Raw genomic sequence first — 23,134 nt, 5'->3', positions numbered from 1 at the left:
CAAGACATGTCTATCTACCCATCTTTTAAACTACTCCAGAAGGCACAGGCACTGAAGACATACAGTTATGATCTAACAAAGTAATAATGTGTGTGACACAATCACAAAAAAAAAAAAAACACACAAACATTCAAACGTCTTATTTGTAACTAGACTTTTCGCAGGGGCAAAATTCTCCATACCATTTGCTTCTAAATGTTTTCACCACCTCCAGAGCAGGTGAAACGTTTGGCAAAAACATTAGTTTTAGCTAAAAATATGAGGACTTGGTTCAGAACCACTAGGACACTCTTCTTAATGACTAATTAGACAAAAACATGTCTTTTAATTAGCTTAATTTGTTCAATCTGAAGAGGTCGTAAACTACTGGGGCCAAAGTATTTTGGTACATAGGGGTCAGATCGTAGTCCCCATTGATAATAATGGGGACTGCAATCTGCAGCACTACTTAGCATTTTGCCAGAGATTTCTGTGAAATCTCCTGCATTGTGCCATTAGTACATAACTACAATACATAAAATTATGCAGACACTGCAGTTTCTGCATCAATTTACGTAACAAACAGCTTGATACATAGGCCCCATAGTGTTCTTTATCCTATGGCACCATGAGAAGGTAGAAGGTAGATATCTGTAGAAGTTTCTGACAATCTGTGCTCCTCCAGCTGATTTTACTACAAGTCCCAGCAAGACGTACGAGAGATGCTGGTATCTGTAATTCAACACCAGCTCGTGAACCACAAACTGTCTGCCTGTACTGCAGAGAACACACGAGCACATATCAAAGCTACAGATGTGTCCACATACATCTTACTTCCTTGCGCGTTAAACAGCCCTTCTAGTCGCTCCATGCCGTAACTCTGTCGCGGCGAATTCCTTTTCAAGTGAGTTTTTACCTACAAATGCGTCTTATTCGCAAAGTGATGCAAATAGGACACACAAGCAGCTTCTGCTGATTGTAATGATATGTGGCATGCCTACGTTCTGTGTGTAACTGCGGGTGTATCTGCATGCAAAGTGCTACTTCACAGTGTGACACTGTAACGTAGCACTTTGCATGCAGATATCGCAGTCACACACACAACGTAGGCATGCCACATATCATTACAATCAGCAGAAGCTGCTTGTGTGTCCTATTTGCATCACTTTGTGATAAAGACATTTGAAGATAAAAAGTTGCCCAAAAAGACGTCCGATGCTACCAAGTTACACTGCGCTCACGCTTTATGTTTAACGCGACTTTTAGTGCACGGAGGTAAGATGTATGTGTCCACATCTGTATGATCTCAGAGATGGAGGAAGTAAAATAACTTGGAAAGTTTTCCAGGACAGTCAGGATTGTTACTAAACCTATATCCCTAACTTAGTCATAAAAGCCTGGCAAACAACTGTGCAATTTATAATCTGTAATGTACATACTCTGTTAGGAAAGAAAAGTGAAGATCCATTTAAAAAGAAATTAAATCAAACGTTGGAGAGGGGAAGTGTTTATTACTGGAGGTGTAATGAAAGTGCAGCTACAGCTAGTGTTTTTGTAAGCAGTGATGTCAGCTCATAACTCTGCACATCTGGAGAAAAATACAGTGCAACAGGCCCGAGGGTGGATCCCAGTCTGGCACTCGCCTAAGACACCTGCATTCAATCATGCACAGCCGGCTGGAGACATCACAAACTAACCAAGTGTCATCTGTCTCACATCACTACCTGCACACTTTAAGAACTGCTGGGGGGGGGGAATCTTGATCGTCCTAGATGGGTTTTTACCAGAAAAAAACTTGCAGAACGTCATACATGAATGTCATCTCATAGAACATTAATTATTAGCTAGTATTGTACAGATTACATTAATGCAGCTAATAATGGGCATTAAAAATAATGTTTTTCAAATTGTATCACCGTAATTAGTCCTAATTAGGGATGAATCCTGTTTTTAACAGATGTAATAAAGGGTAAAGCATTGGAACCAACAGTAGCTGTTATTCCATATAGGAATTATATACAGGGTGTTTCACTCGCTACTGGCCCCAAAGTTTTTCTTATAACTTTTACAGTAATTGACGTAATTTAGTGAAATGTGACACAGACAGACATTTACCTTGGTCTATGAGAAACATGAGGAAGTCATAGCAAGTGTTGAAAGTGTTCCCCATTAGCATCCAGGCCAGCTGATAACACATGCGCAAAGTGAAGGCCAGCTGTTTCCCACCCTAGTCAGCAGCACAGTCCAAAATTCAAATAGGGGAGCCACACCAACTGCCCTTTCAAGCATTGCTGGCTGGGACTCACTGGCAGTTGGTGTGGCTCCCTTATTTGAATTTTGGACTGTGCTGCTGACTAGGGTGGGGAACAGCTGGCCTTCACTTTGCGCATGTGTGATCAGCTGGCCTGGATGCTAATGGGGAACACTTTCAACACTTGCTATGACTTCCTCATGTTTCTCATAGACCAAGGTATGTCTGTCACATTTCACTAAATTACATAAATCTTTGGGGTCAAAAGCGAGTGAAACACCCATCATAGTTTTTAAAATAAATCTACACAGCCAGGAAAAGAATGAATGTGCGTTTTATTGTGCAGACTGCGTGTGATGTATGGTATGCAATGCTACAGTCAACACTACCACCCCACAAAATACAGACATCCACATTACCTAGCTACACTACTTTGCACCCTACACAATGCTACAGGCCAAATTAGTCAGTCTACTCTGCACTGGCCTGTCAAAACATACAGAAATATATATAAGCACACCATTATATTGTACAGATCATTTTTTTATTTTATTTTTAACTATCAAATTTTAATTTGAACTTCAACCTTTTTCTAAGCCATTACCATTCACTTTAGCCAATGCACAGTAAGAGGCACGGGCTGAGGTTGGGTCTTTTCCTGCGTAGTGCTTCTGTCAAGGAATTTTTTTTGCCCCCTTTTTATGAACAAATATTTGTATTAATTTATCTGACACGCTATAGCTTATTAGCAACTTTTAAACCTATTGGCTTCTTTGGAGTACTAATGATTAAACGGTTCTGAGAGCTCTACAATGCTGTTGTACTGTTGCAACAGTAGTCCTGGTTGCCTGCCAAGTTGTATTGTAGTAAAACGCACAATGGAATCATCAAACACAACCACACTATGTCCGTAAGCTGTTTCTCCATACTACACTTTACAGTTTGATTGTTTGGAGGTCTTTTCTTTGATCAACAATAAATATTTGTTTGCCACACACATTAAGCAATGCCACCCATCATTGTCTTCATTAACTTTACCTATATTCATTACCAACTGAATTATTAGAACAGGCTGATGACTTGCAGTAACAGACTCAGGGGCCTATTCATCAACACAAAAATAACAGTTTTAAAGCACACTTTTCCTTAATTACAGTTTTTTAGTATTCCTTAACACACTTAACACAGGAAATATCACTGATAACTCCTGGTTAAGTCCACCTGTGTTAATTTCCACACTCCCCATACTATAGTATGACGATGTAGAAATTAGGCTAATACTTACCTACTTTAGGCTGGGCAGGTCCTCCTCCGGCTCGCTCCGTGTCACTCCTGGTCCCTCAGGCTCCGGCTGTGTGTTCTCCCCGCCGCAAAGCTGCTGTTTCTGGGCAGCGTCTCCCCTCTGTTCCCCGATGGCACTTATAAGTGCTTCTTCAATTAACTGTTTATTTACTATAGACAGTTACATAAACAAGCACTTACAAGTGCCATCGGGGAACAGAGGGAAGGGGAGACGCTGCCCAGCAGCACCATTGCCATGGGGAGAAATTAATAAAGTTATATAAAAAAATTTTTTTTTAAAAAGAAATCTAGGGAGTTCCCTCTGCTTGGCCGTCCTTGTAGTCCCTGGGGCCAGGCAAGAGGTCGGGGGGTGCGGAGAAATAGAATTTTATGTTCAATTAACGCAGCTGTAATCAGTGCTGTACATGTGCCGCTTCTGTGAACGGAACGGCGCATGCGCAGCACTGATTACAGCTGCGGTAAGTTAGGACTAGGCAGGGAAAAGTATCTATTTTCCAAAGAGTGGTCATCGCAAAAATTACAGCTTTTAGAAATAGATAGTTATGGAGAGGAGGAATGATGAATTCCTCCGGTCGGTAATTAGATAGAACTCCATGCGAGTTCTAGACCTAATTACCTGCATCGATATTTTAGCAATGATGAATAGGCCCCTCACTCCTGTAACTGTCACCACGTAGTGAGAGTCCAGCAGTTAGTTGTGCACAGTCACGGAAGCGCTGCGGTCATTGGCATGTACTGCTAAGCAGACTTTTGGGAGCTGCACCACAAGAAATGCTCTGCACAATATAGCATGGGGAAAAATGCTCCCGTAACCTTTAAGCACATTTATAAAGCTTGCACCACAACAAGAAAATCTCCCTCGTGCCCATAACACACATTTATCTCGAAATCCAAAATTCTCCTAATGTCTCAAATGGGAAGAAAAGACTTTCACGCCTTTGTGAATGCGCGTCCCCTATAATAACAGGTACATTCATGTAAAATCATCATGTGACAAAACAAAGCCTCCTTCAACCTGTACAGTAACATTTCTGTGCAAACATACCACACTATTGTTCATCTGACCATGTCCGCACTGACCCACCACAAAGCTTACCCTAATCCATGCCAAGAACTACTGCAACGCATGAACACTCATCTGGACATAGCCTGAAGAGAGAGAGGGGTGTGTGTGTGTGTGTGCGTGCGTGCGTGCGTGCGTGTCCCAGCATATTTGTTTGAATAGTGCTCCTACCACACCACATTCCTTATATTAGAAGTACTGTTGTCATAGTTACAGGGTAAGTTGTAGGATACACTTACCAACACAGTCACAGCACTCATCCCAGAGTGTGCCCAAGCACAGCATACACTCCTTACAGCATGAGCAGTTTCCATCCGTAGGCCGACACTGGCAGAGTTCCTGGTAGAACAAAGGACAAATCACTGCAAGCAAGTAACATAATAATAATAATAATATTATTACAATGATTATTATATAAAAATATAACAAGTATAAATGTTAATAAAACTTCATATACATATGCAATTCAAACATATAATTTGTTTGAATTGCATGTGTTAAATACTTATATGTCAAGTTGTAACAAGAAGCAGTAGCTACAGTATGCGGTTATGATAAACATCAGGATAGACAAAGCTCATTGGGATTGTCATAGTCCTCATTACTGCTCTCAGCAGGAGACACACTGCAAAGCGCTTTGCAATGCGGAGACTTCTGGTCTAGATTTGAACAAATGTCTGGAAAGGTCACACAAAAGGAAGTCATTAGGCTTCTGTTTACACACCAACTCCTTAATTGTGTTTCAACAATGCTCAGAGCAAAGTTACCAGGTTTACATTTTAGCGTGATGCTTCAGTACTAAGGATGGAACACAGTGCTACAAATGTTTACCGATAGGATTTCTTACAGCAGGCACCTTATGTCCCTTTCTGAGGAGTTTATACCTTCCGGATGGAACATACAAACCCCCAAATAATGTATAACCACACATTAGCTATGTTGGATATTGAGATTCTTGCAAATTATGCCACAGGATGTAGGTCTTATATGAATATTTGCAGAAGTTGGTTAGACTGGCTATAACAGAGGTCTAGGTACTGTATGGCAAGCTATGCAAAAATACAGTGATGTCAATGGCTGGGGAGGCACATGTATAAAAACACAGTTTTTAGATCAAAACTCTGGAGCATGGCAGAGAGTATGACGGGAGGGATATGACAGGGGAGTCCCTGCAAAAATAACTTCATATTGATTTTGTGTACTTAAAAGTTTTGAGCAATGGTGAGTGTGTGGTTTAAATAATTAGGATGGGTAAATAGTAATGGAGCATGTTTTATCAAATGTGGATCTGATGCAACTCACATTGGAAATCGGACCGTGGTCAGTAGTCCTGCTGATACAGGGTTAAGTACAATAGCCAAAGTCAAGTTCTTCGACTTTTAAGTTCCTATTGCAAAAATAAGACCCCACCCTCTCCCCCAATCTGGATAATATTTGATCACAACTGATGAGATCATTCACAGGGGAGCACAGAATGGCACAGCTCTAGATATGTAGCGATGCCTACACATACAGACCTGCCCCTGTAGAACACAGAAAATCAGGAAACTTGATCTGACAAACATTGGGGGTCCAGCCCTAAGTCCCCCCGGGTGTCCCTAAACCTAACCCCCCCCCCCCTCTTCGGCTAACAGGTCCCGACGCCCGGCTTACCAGGAGTCACGATTTCGGCCTGGGGCTAATGATAGGTGTCGGTATTTAGACGCCTATCATTAGTCCCATGCCGAGATTTCAGTCGGGAAGCTGGCGGTCGGCATTTCGACCGCCGGCTTCCTGATTACATACCTTCATAGTATACGATTTAACTTAAAATGGGAAGTTGTATAGTTGATTAAGTTTGCTACATTTGTGCCTGTTTCATTAACAATTTTGGACCCTTTCAGAAGAACTGATGGTTTTATGCTGGGTACACACCTTTGTGTGTCATCCTTACCAAACGGCTGCTCGATAGGCCTGGCCATACATCACAACTAGATGGGCATTTAAATTTGCCCTCCCAGTTGTGATGCCAGTGTTGGCGGTACTTGCAGCCAGTGTAACGGTTCGGTTGGTGGGTCGCCCTTACAGATTTGCGCGATATATCTGCTGCATGACCAACAATAAATTGGATATATTTTGTGTACACACGAGCCAACTCACATAACGTTATCACATAGTGTGTACCCAGCATAGCCTAATTAGAAGTCTCAGTGTTCAACAAACACACACAGACTCCATGGCAGACTGAAATGTCAGGATACAGAGTTATTAAGACTAATTTTATATATACGTTTTTTTTTCCAATGGTCAAAGTCAATCTATTAGTAGGGGTTTGAAAAATTGTAAAGTAGGGGATGTAGTTGGCATCCCAGCGCACAATACACAGTGCTCACAATCCCGGGGTCAGGATTCTGGTGGCTGCAATCCCGACGGCAAGTATTAGGGTTATGGGAAGGGTTAACTTACCTGCAGGTGTTGGGATTTCAACCATCGGGATTTTGGCGCAGGGATACCGACCGCCGGCATTATGTGCGCCGGGATCGCGTATCCAACCCGAAGGTAAGATGCCCTCAGCTGTCATCTGTAGTGCTTCCACTAAGACACAAAATTTGTTCTATTTGGTTTTAATCACACAGTTCTGACAAATTTACACTCCACATGCAATTGCTGCAGTGTGTGTGTGTGTATTATAATTAGACAATGCATGGAGAGGCACATTTGGAATAATAATGTGCTGTGCAAAACACCTGTAAAATGGAAAGGAACACAAGCCACAACAGCTCAGAAAATGTAGAAAATTTTGTGATCTAAAATTGCAAAATTACAACGCTGTGTCAGATGTGGTAACAGAGTCTAGTCTTAAAGGCGTATTGAACAGAGCACCGGGCGCCTTCCCAATTTTAGGCCTCGACCAGGCACCACTGTGTCTGTCAGTTCTCTACTGTAGACAGCTGTAATAGGACCAGAATGATTCTCACTTTCTCCAACACGAAAACTTGCCTGTGGCTATTTGTCAATAGTGGATTTCAGCATACCACCCGACTATCACCCCTTACCAGTTTTCTTTTTTTCACTCGCTTATCTCAAAGACAGATCCCTTTACTGGATTCCTGTCAGCTTCCAAATGTAAAAAGCCAAAAAAAAAAAAAAAAAAAAGGAAACGTATATTTGTTATAAAAACTGAACCTAAAAAGTTATCTTGTATAAACAGCTATAATATCCATCAACAAGATTTGTGATTGCGGGGGAACATGCTTTCCTATACCGTGCTGCAGGATAACAGAACAGGAGTTTGTCTTTTGCTGCAGAGCAATATATTGTTAAACACCTTTAATTCTGTCAAGATATAGGAACGTTACATGTATATGTATAAGTGCTATTAGTAGCATTTTGCTATTGAGCAACTTGTATTTTAGGTTTAGGGGTCTTAACTTTTCCCTAAAGAGATATTGACAAGTGTGGAGAGATAATGGTCAGCTAAAAATATGTCTTAACTCGTCTTTGCTGCAGTCGCGCCAAGCAGCCCCTCTCTGAGTACCTGGCTCCGTGAGACTGTTAGCGTCGGGCGTATTTTTTTGCTTCTTTTACTGCCACAAAATTTGTTCACAATGCAAAGTGATACCATGCAGCGGCCACAGCTTCCCATTCCAAGTTCCGTTTACAGTCTTATGCTGGGTACACACTATAGCGGTATATCTGCAGATAATGGTCGTTCATACACACTGAACAGCCATCATCTGCTTCTGCCGGCGTGTCCTGGCGGTGTGTCCCACCCCCCTCCCTGCAGACCGCCCATACACACTTGCCAATGGACAGATATCATGTCTGCAGACATATCTGTCCATCAGATGTGCAGCACAGCCAATGCGATATGTCTGAACGACGTCGTTCATTGACATATCGCGGATACACATTGGCCGACAGCCAGCAGCTATATTTGCCGATCAATTGATCGGCCAGTGTGTACCCAGCATTAGTCGCACACAGATATACAAGTGTCACATATCAAATTAATCAGCACAGTGTCCTGGTGAGTCACAGTCACATCATTCACATTGAGACTTAAGATTTTCAGCACAAAAAGACGCCGGGCGCTAGCAGAGTTGCACAGGACCTGGCGGCTCACTCACACCAGGTATATTGCACTGCACGTCGTATTAATTCTAGATGAGCAAAGAACACAGCTGTATGTAGGTGATTTGACCAGTCGTTGTGACTTTGGAGGAAATATATTGTTTAGTACATTGCAGTTGTTTCTCATTTGCTGAGTATTACTGACATGAAGACTCAGAACAGTATAAGACAGTAAAGTAGCATCACATTAGGATGCTAGGCGTGGTCCAATAACAGGTAGAAGACGCAACGCCGCCGCGTTTGAAACCCGGCAAATAGTTAGCACATAGCTTTAAATATGTACAATTATATAGACCCACATAGCAAATACTACTTTTTATAACAAATTACCTGTATTAAGCATTTGCTGACATCACTAGCGCAGAGAGCTTTATTGCAACACCGAATGGGCAGGATCCAAGAAACACAGAGGATGATGGCTATGGCTGGGATGGGAAAGTGGGAGCACTTCATTCTTTCTAGCCGATAAAGAAAGCGTCTTCGGAAAGCTGAGAAAGAGAGAACAGAAAAAATGAATACAAACACGTTAGAACTATAACCCAGCCCCCCAAAAGGACACAAACAATTCTTATGTGTTTTCAGTTTGTTAGGGTAACAATTCTCACTATTACTGATTCAGCCCACAAAATGGCTGCCTCTACTATCTAAAGTCACCACAGACTGCATAAATGACTTAACACCTCACGTTTATGTTTTATTGTATGATTGTAGGTAACACTGCAGACTACTGGTAATCATAGTTATAGGCATAAGAATATCCTTAAGAGACGTAAGGAGCAAATAGGGTTGAAGTTGCCAAAAGGATAAATGAAAAGGGGCAGACTAGATGGGCCAAGTGGTTCTTATCTGCCGTCAAATTCTATGTTTCTATCTAATGCAGCAGGCGGTCCTAAGGCCGCTTGTGACTCTCCGAGCCTTCACTTTGCGGATCCTAAATTCTTCCTGCCTATTGTCATTTATTTGTTATAGCTTGGAATAATAACAAGAATCACCAACAACTACGTTATTTATAGCACTAGATTAAAAAGCTTTCTTATATATTATAAATAGTCTCTTTCATTGGTTAAGTGTATTGATTTAACGTATTACTACGTTTATGGGGTTGATTCCAATAACTGGAGAGTCCGTGTGAGGAAGTGCGGCTATATAACGCACTTAAGGTAGCTCCAGACTCGCTGATGTTTTTGGTCGCAGCCCCATAGGTCTGGTAGAAAAAGCCAACAAGCACAGGTGGGATCAGACCACGAGAGGTGGTGCCAGATTTTCACAGCGTGGCAGCATCAATTCGCGCCCCTCGCAGCTCATTGATTGAGTGATGGGGTTAAGGGGCTAACAAAGCATCTAAAAATAAATCAAATGTCCCGTCAAATTATCATTACATGGTTATTTATCATTCCTTTGCAGACATAACATATTGAGAATGACATGCAATATACTGATAATAACAGAAGCGAAATAGGCATAATTACATTCTGATGCTTAAATGCCAAGATATCCTTATCCTTTCCGCCTAGTAAGCCAAATATTTTACACTCTGAAAAGCTACTGCAGTACAACAACCAGGTTTATCTCAGTGTAATTATCAGATAATAAGCTCAGATTTTGTTCTCAACAGAGTTTTGAAAATTAGAATTTTAAGTCTTTTCATTAGTACAGTTTTACTCCACACCAAGATAAGATCACCAGAAAACATTCCAGTTGATGACTGATGCTCACCTAATTAGCTTGTTGAATTTGGGCCTCTCATTGTAGGGAAAGATCATTTTACCTAAAGCTTGCAGTCCTTACCGCTGCTCTCTATTAGCTAAAACTATAGCTGGACAAATCCCAGGAGACAGGTAACCAACATACCCATTTAAGAAAAAAACCTCCAACATATTTCTATTCATGGCAATGGATGCACATCCTCTCTGGTTTCACAAACGTTCCTGCTCCTGAATTTTATATTATATTGCCCACTACTGGAATGAAGGTTCTCAGTGATGAAAAGTACTGGTATATATTTTTTTTTTTCTTATGACTGAGATTGAAAATGTCTTTGAATTCCCAGAAAATGCTGTTATAGAGGTCAATGAACTGGCTATTACTATCAATATGCTATTAATATATTGCATTATGTAAGATACTAACTAACCTATATACTAATCTTAATTTATTGTGCTTTATTTATATGGCCTTCAGTGGAGTTTACAATATAATAAATGCACTAAAACAGAACACTATTAGGCTTGCGGTATGTTTTTAGACCTTGAGTGAAAACCGGAACACCTGGTACAAATCCACAAAGAACACAGGGAGAACATACAAACTTCACTCAAGTGCCACCGTTATGCCATAACATTTACAGGCCTGTTCAACTTTTTGAATGGCAGGACAAAAGATAAATGACATTCAGTCATAACATTTTATAATGAAATTCAAGATGTACATACAATGTACAAAATAAACCCAAGGTTGCCACCCTCTGTAAAGGAGGTTATCAATAAAGAACAAATCATACCCACCGCATGACACAACAATAATACACCAGGGAGTCTAAAGGCGCATATCCACTTGCCGACAATGAAGGACTGAATGATAACGATATCGTTATCGTCCAGTATTTCATTATACTGTGCAGTGCCCACACTGAACGATATCTCGTTCGGTGTAGGCACCCTCCGTCATCCCTGAACATGCTAAACCTGATGATATCATCAGGTTGACCGTCATGTTGGGGCGATGAGCAACGCCGACAATGACTAGCGGGAATGCGCATCGCTGGGCGTTGCCGACATTTTGCTGCACAATTAATGAGCGATTGAATGATGTCGTAATCGTTCAATCGCTAATTTTTCTCGGCAAGTGGATAGTGCCTTAACACTGATTATTCTGATATTTTGCATGGTTATTAACCCTTACTTGTAATGCCTTGGGGTATATTTACTAATCAATGGATTTTCAAAACCCAAGATCTTTGCAGATTTTGCCTGCCAGATTTAAAAGGGCAATAATATTTAATGAAAATAAGCCTGATTTTGCATTTACTATTATTGCCCCTCTAACATTTTTTATATAAAAATTTGCCCTTGAAAAATATATACATACACTACACTGGGTATATGCTGTGACATATTGAATGCACGTTTTGACTTTCACAAGACCCTGAGAGACGCTGTCTTTTGTTGCGCTATATATATATATATATATATATATATATATATATATATATATATATATATAAAATTGTGCTGTTGTCCTTTTTACAAAACCGTGAGTGCCGCCAGTTCTCTAGCTGTGTATATATTATATTTTATCAGTAAAACTTTTTTTTAAAAGGTAGCAGAAAGCACTTTAGTAACACACCCGTAGGAAGGTTCTGTAAGTCTGTAATCTACCCCTGCCATCAGTAGGTGGTCCTGTAATGGACAGGCACAGAAAACACTGAAAGGGAATTAATGCTAGAAATTCCAAACGCACAGGGGACATAAAGAAATGCACAGTTGCACAGAACCCCAGGAGCGGAGTATGCAATGGATTATTTCACGGGAGCATAATGGGTTAATCAAAAACACAGCCCAGTACAACTAATTACAAGAGCACATTCCTTCTGATGCTCCCTATAGGTAAAGTTTGTGCACCCCTCTCGGAAGCCAAGTTCAGGAATGCCTGTATAAAATCCACCCCTTCATCGACACGGAAAGGAGAAAAGAAATTACTTGGTTTCCTAATAGTTTCCAAATTCACACCCAATAATCAATAAAAGATCATTTCTCCTATTCCACGACACACAAATCCTACTCCTGTAAGGTGCTTACCAGTAGCCTGTATGGGATGGTATTCAGTCCTCACCCTGGGGTCACGGAGTACTCCTTACAACAGGGATGAGACTGCACAGCTCTCTCTGTTGCAGCAGTCTCCTGCACTCGTCTCTGATGGCGTATGGGAGAGAGGGAGGAGGAGGGCCCGGGATATCCCAGCCCCCAATATGCTAGTCACAAAAAGTTGCAGCCAGGTTCTAGAGCACCTCCCACCTATCTTTCATCTTCCCCATCACATATCACTTCTATTCGTATTAATAATATCTCCAGTCCAGTGATAAAGCAGCAGATCTTACACACAGCTAGCAGGAGATATTTACACATCTGACAAACAAAAGCATCATTTTATATTCTGGATTACTACATCGGTTGTGTGGTTTTATCTACCAACAATGATGCATCAGTTTGTTTCTTCCACTCTTACTGGAGGAACGCTGGCTCTGTGTATTTGCAGTAATATGTGTTTCAGAGGTAATAGGTACATCTAAATTAGAAAAATAAATGTATATTTATTTCATCTTATTAGGTATATGTAAATGCAGATTTGTTAAGATTCCGCAGGAATGGTTTGATAAAAAAAAAAGCAAAGTTTTTGTTTTTAAATGATTAAAGTCACTTATTAGCTGGTGTTAATATTCATGCTTTTACTGTAGTTTTTTTAATGCAAATATATAGTGATAGAGCCATATCCTGCTTGGGTCTGTTGTCAGGAGTGATGGTGATGAGTCCGTGTCTTAAGGGTGCTGCATGCTCAATTGCTCATGTTTACCTTAGTCTGGGTGCACACTACGCCAACTAACCCACTGATGGACGGACCCATAAACAGAGCGGCTGGTTTTGGTAAGCAGTGTCAGCAGTTCCTGTGTTCTGGTCGGTTGGCGGGTTGCAAGATATATTGGCATCTGCCGTGCTGCAGGGCCGACCCGATATGTCTGTGAACTACGTCGTTCACAGACATATGGGCTGTGCACACCAATAGATGCACTTAGCTATATATCGTTTGTCAGCTGTATGAACAATGTATTACATAATGTGTACCCAGCTTATCTTGATGTTACTGCCATTTTTCTAATGTTATAGTGGGCAACCAGCCTAAGAACACTTAATGAAGATGTTGGGGATCATAGCCACTCTTTATAACATGCACACGCACTGTACCAGAATTTTTAACACTACCATAATTTTAGAACACATTGGGGCCGTAACTAGGAATGTGCGAGAGGTGCCTTAGCACATTGCAGACGGTTCTGTGGACAGCACCATCGCTTCCGACCCCCTCTGTATCTGGCTATCAGGGTGCCTGGAATGGCACCCTGCAGCCAGTATTGCTATTGCAGAGCCGTACGGAGTGTCCTTAGCTCCAGGCATGCAGCCTGTACAGCCGCCCGGAGCATCCTGAGAGTGATCCAGGCAATGCTGTACTTCCCGATGCCCAGCTCACTCAGGGCAACTCATGCGTTCAGGGGGCAGGCCAGAACAGGGCGCACTGCCACCCTGTTACAACACTGTCAAAATGCAGAGATGAAAGTAAAATATTAGCAGAGATAATGCTGAGAGCAGGTGATAATGTAAACTGTCACAATGATGTGCAATCAAAATTTGCTGGGAGCTGTAGTTCTCCAGATGATTTGATACACCTGAGTATAATATAACTGGCCAGGCTGTGAGTGATGTTGATTACATGTATAATGCAGTAGTTTGTGCTGGTGGAGGTTAGTATGCTTAACTAGTTCTTAGATTTATTATCTATCAGGTAGAACAACAGGTAGTATGTGACACAGGGAATTACACAGGTATATCAGGAGTAGATGTAATACACTATGTATGGTAACCTGGAGCTCAAGGTATTGCTGGGTGTTATTGTGCATCGGTTGTGATCTCGGTTCTGACACCGGCGTATAGTAGTACTGGTGGTCTAGTGTACAACGGTGGTGGTATAGTGTACTTGCTGGCATACAGCAGAGCACTGTAGGGCCCTTTTGGTGGCGAGAGTCTCCTGGCCTCATGGACACTGGGAAGTAAAGATTCACAGAGATGATGCACATGCACAAGGGCATGTCTGAGGTCAACTCACTCTTAGTTTAGTCTCAGCTGATCCTAGTGACTGCCGACTTTCTTCTACCTGGATAGTGCTGGAGGGAGGCAGCAGAGGAGCGCAGTCCTTCTAACACCCCCTCCCCCGCCTCTTCGCTTAAGATTGCCATCACAGGACACAACATGAGCATCATATCACATTTTACGTCTCATTCCTGCAATGAAAGACATGGGAGGGGTTAAGCAAATTTATATTTGCTCAACTTTTACTGGAATAATTAACTGCACTGACTAAAACTTTCTTCATTAGATTAAAGTGATCTTCAGCAGCAATGTTGATGGCCCTCTCTGAAATAAACAGATTTAAATCACATTTAGTCCTAGAAACAAGAAAGCAAGTGCAGGAGTTCTTCCATTTCCTTCCCTCACAGTTGGATACGCAACACTCGATACATTCATGCTTTACAGCAGGGATGGGGAACCTCAGGCACGGGGGCCATATAAGGCCCTCAGAATCATTAGGTCTGACCCTTGGAGCTTTTTTCTGCTGGCCTCATCTGGCTAACATGGTGCCTAGAATGGCACACTGTAGCCGGAATCTATGCAGCAGTGCCACCTGGAGCCGGCTTCAGACAGTCACATCGCTGCCCTTACAGCTCCTCAGGATGCTCCGTGCATTGCTGTAATCACTGGCGATTGTGGCCCTGCCCCTGTGTGATATCATGCTGAGGGCCGTGGCCTGCATAGTGCCCCTGCAAATAATGTTATACTGTATATATCAAAATGGCCCTCGGCAGAAAGAAGGTTCCCCACCCCAGCTTTACAGGCATTTGTCTTGGAAATCTTGATCAATAGTAGACTTCCACTCCTTCCATCATAGGTTGGTTTTGGATCATGAAGTCTCTGAGGTATACAGTGAATAAGTCCAACAAACTCCTCACTAAAATTCCTAGGAGGTTTTCCCTTGTTGCTCCTAATGGAACTCCTCTTCCTCGAATAGTTGTGTACTTTTGTTATTTTACTCTTCTTAGACACACTTTTAGCTGCAGGCATATTCAGCGACACAGGTCACTGTGGCTGTACAACATTCCTGTTAACATTAATTGAAGTAGTCTCGTCAAACACAACGTCCCATGATAGTATATATTTTCTGTTGTTAAAGTCCGATAGACAATAGCCTTTGCTCTGATCACAGTATCCTAGCATGATGCATTTGATGGACATGAAATCAAGTTTGTGTCTTCTTTCCTTGGGTAAATAAACATAAGTTTTTATTTCAAACACACGTAGATGGCTGACAGCGGCGGAACTACTGGCGGTGCAGCCGGTGCCTTGCACCGGGGCCCGGCGTGGTGCAGGGGCCCATAGCCGCCTGCACCCGCCGCCAGTGTCTCCCGGCAGTGCCACCATCAGACACTAGTCCCGGGCCCTGACAGAGGAAGGCCCGGCAGCAGATCACTGACTGGCAACCAGACAAACTGCTTTTTAGAATTAATGCCAGCCGCGGGCCAATCACAGCTTGCGGACCGGCGGCCACTCCTGATTGGCTGCTGGTCCGCAAACTATGATTGACCCACGGCTGCAGGAAGTCAGTGGGAGGCCTGGATCAATAAAGTTTATTCTGATGCTGGTGCGCGATGCCACCCCGCTGGTTGCAGGGAGGACTGGAGCCAGGACCAAGCTGCTGAGGAAGAGGAACAGCACAGGAGACAGCAGGTAAGTGTTGGCTGGGGGGGAGCCACGGTATGGGAGGGGGCAGAGCTGGAGATGAAGACGCTGAAGGGAGGGGCTGGAGATTAAGATGCTGTCGCTGTGAGGCCCAGCGGCTGGGAGATACGGGCTAGGAGGCCCACGGGCTGAGAGGCACAGAGGCTGGGGGTTGTGAGGTACAGGAGCTGGGGTTTGTGAGGCCTAGGGGCTGGGGGATGTGAGGCCCAGGGGCAAGGTTTGGAGCTGAGAGTCAAAGGGGCTGGGTCTGGAGCTGAGAGACGCAGTAGATGGGTTTGGGGCTGAGAGACCCAGGGACTGAGGTTGTGGCAGATAGATGCAGGGGCTGGTTTTGGGATTGAGAGATGCAGGGGCTGATTTTGGGATTGAGAGATGCAGGGGCTGAGGCTTGTGAGACACGGGCTGGGTTTGGGGCTGAGAGACGCAGGGGCTGAGTTTGGGGCTGAGAGACGCAGGGGCTGGGTTTGGGGCTGAGAGACGCAGGGGCTGGGTTTGGGGCTGAGAGACGCAGGGGCTGGGTTTGGGGCTGAGAGACGCAGGGGCTGGGTTTGGGGCTGAGAGACGCAGGGGCTGGGGCTGGGTTTGGGGCTGAGAGATGTCTGAACTGCACAAGTGTAATGGTGGTACTTTATGTGGAAGTGGCTACAGTATTTCAATGTATTTTATGTAAGTTATACTTTTTTAATGTATTTAAATTATATCCAACGTATTTTATGTGGACATGTAATTATGCTTATATATATATATATATATGTGTGTGTGTGTGTGTGTATATATACCGCACTCCAGAGACTTCTACCTCTGTGAACAAACATGTTTTATTTTAAACATTTTGGGATTACATCACATTCATCAGGGTACACACACAGGGGGAGGGGGACCCAGAGCATATTCTTGCACCTGGGCCCACCACTCTCTAGTTCCGCCACTGATGGCTGATATCTGGTTTTTTTTGTATCTGTCCACATTTCCAATAGTGTCATCTCCTTGATTGTCACTGTAGGTGATTGATTTTTCAGGTAAACAGCTGTTCTTATTGCTTCAGCCCAAAATTTCATATCGAGATTTGAATAAATCAGCATGGTTCTGGTTCTCTAAACGGAATCCGGTCAATATCCTGACAGTCGTGATGCTGGCGCCAGAATCCTGACAAGTGTCAGAATCCCAGCGCCTGTTTCCCAATGGTAAGTACTGCACTTAGGGGGAGGGTTAGGGTTAGGCACTAGGGGGAGGGTTTTGCACTAAGGGGGGAGGGTTAGGTTTAGGGTGCAGTGAGATAGAAGGTAGGTTTAGGCACTAGGGGAAGAGGTTAGGTTCAGGCACCAGGGAGAGAAGGTTAGGGTAAAGAAAGGGGGAGGGTAGAGAAAACCTATCGTGATGATGGCGTTGGTATTCTGACCGCCGGGATCCCAAGCGCTCCCGTACCAAACCCCTCTAAACTATTGTTCTGTTAGCTTTTTCACTGACTCCATTTTGTTCTGGTGTACAGGCAATAGTTGATGCTGGACACCATTTTCTCTTTAGTACTTGGCTAGTTCCCTATTCTAGTATTCGTCACCACCATTATCAGATCTTAGAGCTTTCAGCTTCTGACCTGTTTCGTTTTCAATGAGATTCTTGTACAATTTAACCCTATTTGTTACTTTGCTTTTGTTGCTCAAGAAATAAACGTGACATCCTTGTAGCATCATTGATGAGTGTCATGAAGTAATGCCTGCCACTCATGGATTCTACCTCTATTGGTCCACACATGTCAGTATGTATCCCAATGGCACTTGTGCTCTGGATGCAAATTTAGGAACGGGGCAAAGTGTCTCCTTGCCTTTCACACAGCTCTCACATACTGGTCTTTCAGGATTGTACTTTAACATGCGAGTCACCATACTACTCTGAAGCTTCTGTACTCTATCATAGCCCAGTTGTCCTAACCACCTGTACCACAGTTCCATTGATTGGGTGGATTCCTCATCGACCATTGTACATCCCTCCACAGTGTCAACTGTATACAATTGTTGGTACTAGGTACTGCGGAAATAAAAGTCCATCTTTGGTTGTTCACAACACACCGACCATTTGCCAGCTGGATTCTGTATCCTCTCCACTCAAGAACACTCAGCAATCAGGTTGGTTCCTTTGTTAGGTACAAACAGTATGTCTTCCATGTCAGTGAATACTTCCTTGCCTTTCACTCTTAAGCAGAGTGTATTTGTCCCACCTTGAGTAGCATATAATACCTTGTCTTCTATACCTTGGCCCTTAGTTGAATCAGAACTAGACTAGAACTAATTTTCATTACAGATGACATGCCTTGTGGCTCCTTGTACCAGTAGTCTTTATGGTGGCTGTGTGCTACATTCAAGGCTGACTCCAACTGTCACAATAAAGTGATAAGGTGCCACTTGATACACTCAGTCTGCAATCTGAGTGTCACGTCTGACTTTGAGGAATCGCCTGTAGAAGGGATGGAAGCTGAGATCCCGGGTTGAGGGAGGTATCGGAGGCATGGGGCCTGTATGTAAGATCTCCTCATCTACGAATACCGGATATTGATGAGACCTGACCAAGGGTGCGGAATCTAACCTGCTGATAGGTGTTCAGCAGTGACCCCTCCAAGCGGGATATGGGTTTAAGCTGCACCCAGCAGGCAGGTCACGGTCCTTTGGTCAGATATCCAATACCCACGGGAATGGAGAAAATACAACAGTGGCCCAAGAAGAGTACTGCAGGAAGAAGTACAGCTGCACTAGGAATTGGTATAGAAGTTCTACACAAGTAATGGGTACTTGACGCACTACTGCACCAAGAGGTGGTGCTAGTGACTCCACACAGACGCTATGTCTTTAATGCACTGCTGCGTCAGGAGGAGGTACTTGTAACTGCACATAGGTGATGTGTTCTGATGCACTGTTGCACTATGAGATGATACTTGTTTAGCACACAGGCAAGATGTTCGGATGCACTGTTGCACAAGGAGTTGGCACTTGTATAGCACACAGGCGAGATGTCGGATGCACTGTTGCACAAGGAGTTGGCACTTTGTATAGCACACAGGCAAGATGTTCGGACGCACTGTTGCACAAGGAGTTGACATGTAGAGACTCAAGGGAATCATGATGCGGGAACCTGGAACGAGGTGACAGCAAGTATACACTAGGTAGCGACATTGTTGCTCAGGCAACTTGCTGCTGTCCGGAGACTGGCTTTATACCCTGCGGTAGCAGATCATTGGTGGACAGCGTCAGCTGACCACTGCCATGCTACCACTGGGCAAAGGGTAGTCAGGTGATGCAGACTGTCATGGCTGCGTCCATGATGGCAACCGCAGTAACCAAGGCATGGTACATCTCATGGATGTCTACATGACTCTATACTGCTCAGTGTGTCACTCGCCACCGCACCTGACATCTGACCACCTGAGGGATCAGGGGAAGCCGGTGCTGGGGTGAGCAACGGCCGATCCTAGGCCACAACCTTAAACCCCCCACCCTTTCAGGGTGGACTCCGGACACCCACAAGGCTTCTCAGAAAATCTTCTGGGGAAAGCTCGAACCAGAAGAGGAGCATGAATATCAGAGGCCTTGATCGAAGTACATTCTTCAAGGCCGTACCCCTTCCAATCGCTAAGATATTGCAGAGAACCAAGTCGATGCCAGGAATTGAAGATCTTATCAACCTCGAACTCAACTCCCCGAAGCGTTTGAACTTGAGGAGTCTTGGGAGGAGAACACTGGAATCTATTAAGAACCAGTGGACGTAATAATGAGACATGAAAAGTATTAGAAATCCTCAACTGTGGAGGGAGCTCCAATTTATAAACTACAGGATTGATGACTTTCAGGATGCGGTATGGTCCGATGAAGTGAGGAGCAAATTTCATTCTAGGAACCTTCAGACGAATGTTCTTTGAAGAAAGCCACACCCTGTCTCTGACCTTCATAAAGGGAACAGCAAGACGTTTCCGGTCCGCAAATTTTTTTTGTATCTATTAGAAGCTTTTTTTAAAGAGCAATGTTGAGAAGGACTCCATCAGACTTGGGGGCAGTGGACCAACAACTTTGTGACCAAGAAAGGACTTGAATGGGCGCAAATACAAGAGGATCCAATATCATCTGGACTTGTGGTTGATCCTCTTCTTCTGAAGGAGACACGAAGGACAGAGAGAGAGTATCATCCTTTTTAGTCAGGACTCCAGGTCGAAATTGAAGCTTGAAATTGAACCAGGAGAAGAAGAGGGACCAGCGAGCTTGTCTAGCATTCAGCCGATGGGCCGTCTGAAGGTAAACCAGGTTCTTGTGGTCTGTGAGGATAGTAATTGGAAATCTCGCCCCTCCAAGAGGTGTCTCCACTCTTCCAAGGCTAAGCGCATGGCCAGTAGCTCCTGATCTCCAATGGCGTAATTCTTCTCCACCGGTGAGAACTTACAAGAGAAGAATCTATACAGGTGATTATTCCAGTCATCAGCTGAGATAGCACCACTCCCACACCTACGGAGGAAGAGTCCACCTCCAGAGTAAAAGGTTTATCCAGTTGTGGCTGTCACAGAATCAGAGCTGAAGAAAAGGCAGTTTTGAGATTTTGAAAAGCAGGAATAGCTGCGGATGACCACCGGGACGGATTCAAACCTTTTTAGTGAGAGCTGTGATGGGAGCAACCACCATAGAGAAGTTTAAGATAAATCTTCTGTAATAGTTAGAGAAGCCTAAAAAACGCTGGATAGCTTATAATGAGGTTGATTGGGGCCATTCTTGAATGGCTTTTAATTTGTCCGGGTCCATCTGTAAAGAACTCCCAGAAATTATGTGCCACAGGAATGGAACGGATGGCTGCTCGAAGAGACATTTGGACATTTTCCCGTAGAGGCTGTGGTCACGAAGACGCGACAAGACTTTTTTGACATGCTGCTGGTGACTCTGTAAGTCTTTAGAAAATGTTAAATGTCATCGAAATAGACTACCACTAACTTGTAGAGGATGTCAATAAATATATCGTTGGCATATATCCCTGGAAGACTGCTTGAGCATTACTTAGGCCAAATGGCATCACCACATATTCAAAATGACCGTCACACAATGTATTGAACTTCCATTCATCTCCGGACTTAATACGGATCAAATTATAAGCCCTTCTGAGATCCAACTTGGTGAATATACAGGCTCCATGTACGTTATCAAAAAGTTCAGTGGTAATGGATTCCAGTGTTTAACAGTAATAGAATTGAGTCCTCTGTAGTCGATGCAGGGTCTGAGCCCACCATCCTTTTTAAGGAAGAAAAAAATGGCTCCTGATGGAGAAGATGATGCAGTGTTCTCCCCAGGCTGTTTTCTGCGGGCGCATCGCCCGGCAGAAACAGCCTGCCGCCCGGCGCTTTTCCCTGCCGCCCCCCGCTGTGGAACACTGGCCTCTGAAGTGGCCGGAGGCTAAAGAAGCCTCCGATCACTTCAGAGGCCAGCGTACCCAGTGATGCACTGCACAGGTGATGTCATGACGTCACCCGCGACGTGAGGAGCCTTCCCCGCACGCCTGCTGGATCTGCTTAGATCCAGTCAGCGTGCGGCAGCAGCAGCGGCGAGCGGGAGACCGGCCAGCAAGTAAAGGTAAGTGCTGGGGCCGGGACCGGGACCAGGACCAGTCTGGGGCACTGCATAAAGGGGCCAACCTGGGGGCACTATTTAAGCCTGGGGGTACTGCATAAGGGGCCAGCCTGGGGGCACTGCATAAGGGACACTTTAAACCTGGGGGCACTGCATAAGGGACCAGCCTGGGGGCACTATTTAAGCCTGGGGGCACTACATAGGGGCACTACTTCAGCCAGGGGGCATTGCATAAGGGCAAAGCTAAACTACAGGGAGCAATGCATAAAGGGGAAAACTACAGGGGGCACTGTATAAAGGGCACAAATACAGGGGGCACTGCATAATGGGCACTTTTGACTGAGAGCCAGGTGGGGGAGCAGCCTGAGACATGTCGGGCTGGATTGGTCTGGGAGATACCCCTTTTCCCGGCGCGCGCATAATTGCGAAGGCTCCCACCCGGCTACTTTTGGATGCCACCCGGCTGGAAAAGAATTCTGGGGAGAACACTGTTATGGCTGGATGAATCAATTGGAGAGATTCTCCCTAATGTATTCCGACATGGCTGCCATCTCAGGTACAGAAAGGGGGTAGACACGACCTCGAGGAGGCATTTTTGCCGCAATATGAAGAGCGATGAGGAGGCAATATATCCACAGACTGCTCATTAAATACATCAGCAAATTCCAGGTATGCTTCTGGTAAACGGGGATCTGGAGAAAATTTAGCCGAAATTTGATAGGTATGTACAGGTACCACATGGGATACAATTTGTGCCTCTTCATTTAGCCTTTATCTTCATAAGCCATTTGTAGTGTTATCCATATATCATAAGCTGTAGCTTTCCCATGGATAATAGAATAAACATACCATTCCACAGCAAGACCAATTGTCTCCATAGCTCTCTCTACATCTTCAAGATTTGGAGAGTACTAGTCACCTTCCAATTTTTCCCGCTTTAGCTGCATCTCCATGGCAAATTTCCACGTAGTGTAGTTTTCAGCACCTGTAAGCTTTTGAAAAGACATGCTGCTCCCTACACTGTACATTTCTATCATACCAATGAATAAGTGTCTGTCCGTACTCACTCATATCCTCTAATTTTAACTTGTAGGAGGGCAACTCTTGGTGTAGTTTCTATAGAAACAAACTAAGCTCTCATGTTCATTCATGGTCCTACAATACCAGATAATTGACCCACTAATAGAGTAACAATGTATAATTTGAGTGCACAGTCTGGAACTTGACATTAGAGGAGAGGATGGGGCCCACTAGGGATTTCACCTGTAGGCCA

The 23,134-nt window shown here is 43.9% G+C and overlaps 1 protein-coding gene and 1 long non-coding RNA gene across 2 annotated transcripts in view; one reads left to right on the top strand and one right to left on the bottom strand.

Moving 5' to 3' along the window:
* The window catches only part of TWSG1 (twisted gastrulation BMP signaling modulator 1), a 43,604-nt gene extending 30,938 nt beyond the window's left edge, over positions 1-12,666 (bottom strand). Inside the window, exons 1-3 of the mRNA XM_088469691.1 lie at positions 12,506-12,666; positions 9,039-9,196; positions 4,835-4,934 (exon numbers count right to left, since the gene is read on the bottom strand). Coding sequence (XP_088325817.1) covers positions 4,835-4,934; positions 9,039-9,161 — 223 coding nt within the window. The 5' untranslated portion in view covers positions 9,162-9,196; positions 12,506-12,666. The remainder of the gene's footprint in view (positions 1-4,834; positions 4,935-9,038; positions 9,197-12,505) is intronic.
* LOC148526954 (uncharacterized) overlaps positions 1-23,134 on the top strand; it is a 227,078-nt gene that overhangs the window by 62,751 nt on the left and 141,193 nt on the right. The window lies entirely within an intron of this gene.

The sequence above is a fragment of the Taudactylus pleione genome, unplaced genomic scaffold (assembly GCF_031769625.1).
Source record: "Taudactylus pleione unplaced genomic scaffold, aTauple2 ptg000093l, whole genome shotgun sequence".
Classification (NCBI taxonomy): Eukaryota; Metazoa; Chordata; class Amphibia; order Anura; family Myobatrachidae; genus Taudactylus; species Taudactylus pleione.
Note: the sequence above shows the minus strand (reverse complement) of the source record. Positions and strands in the feature narration are given on the sequence as shown.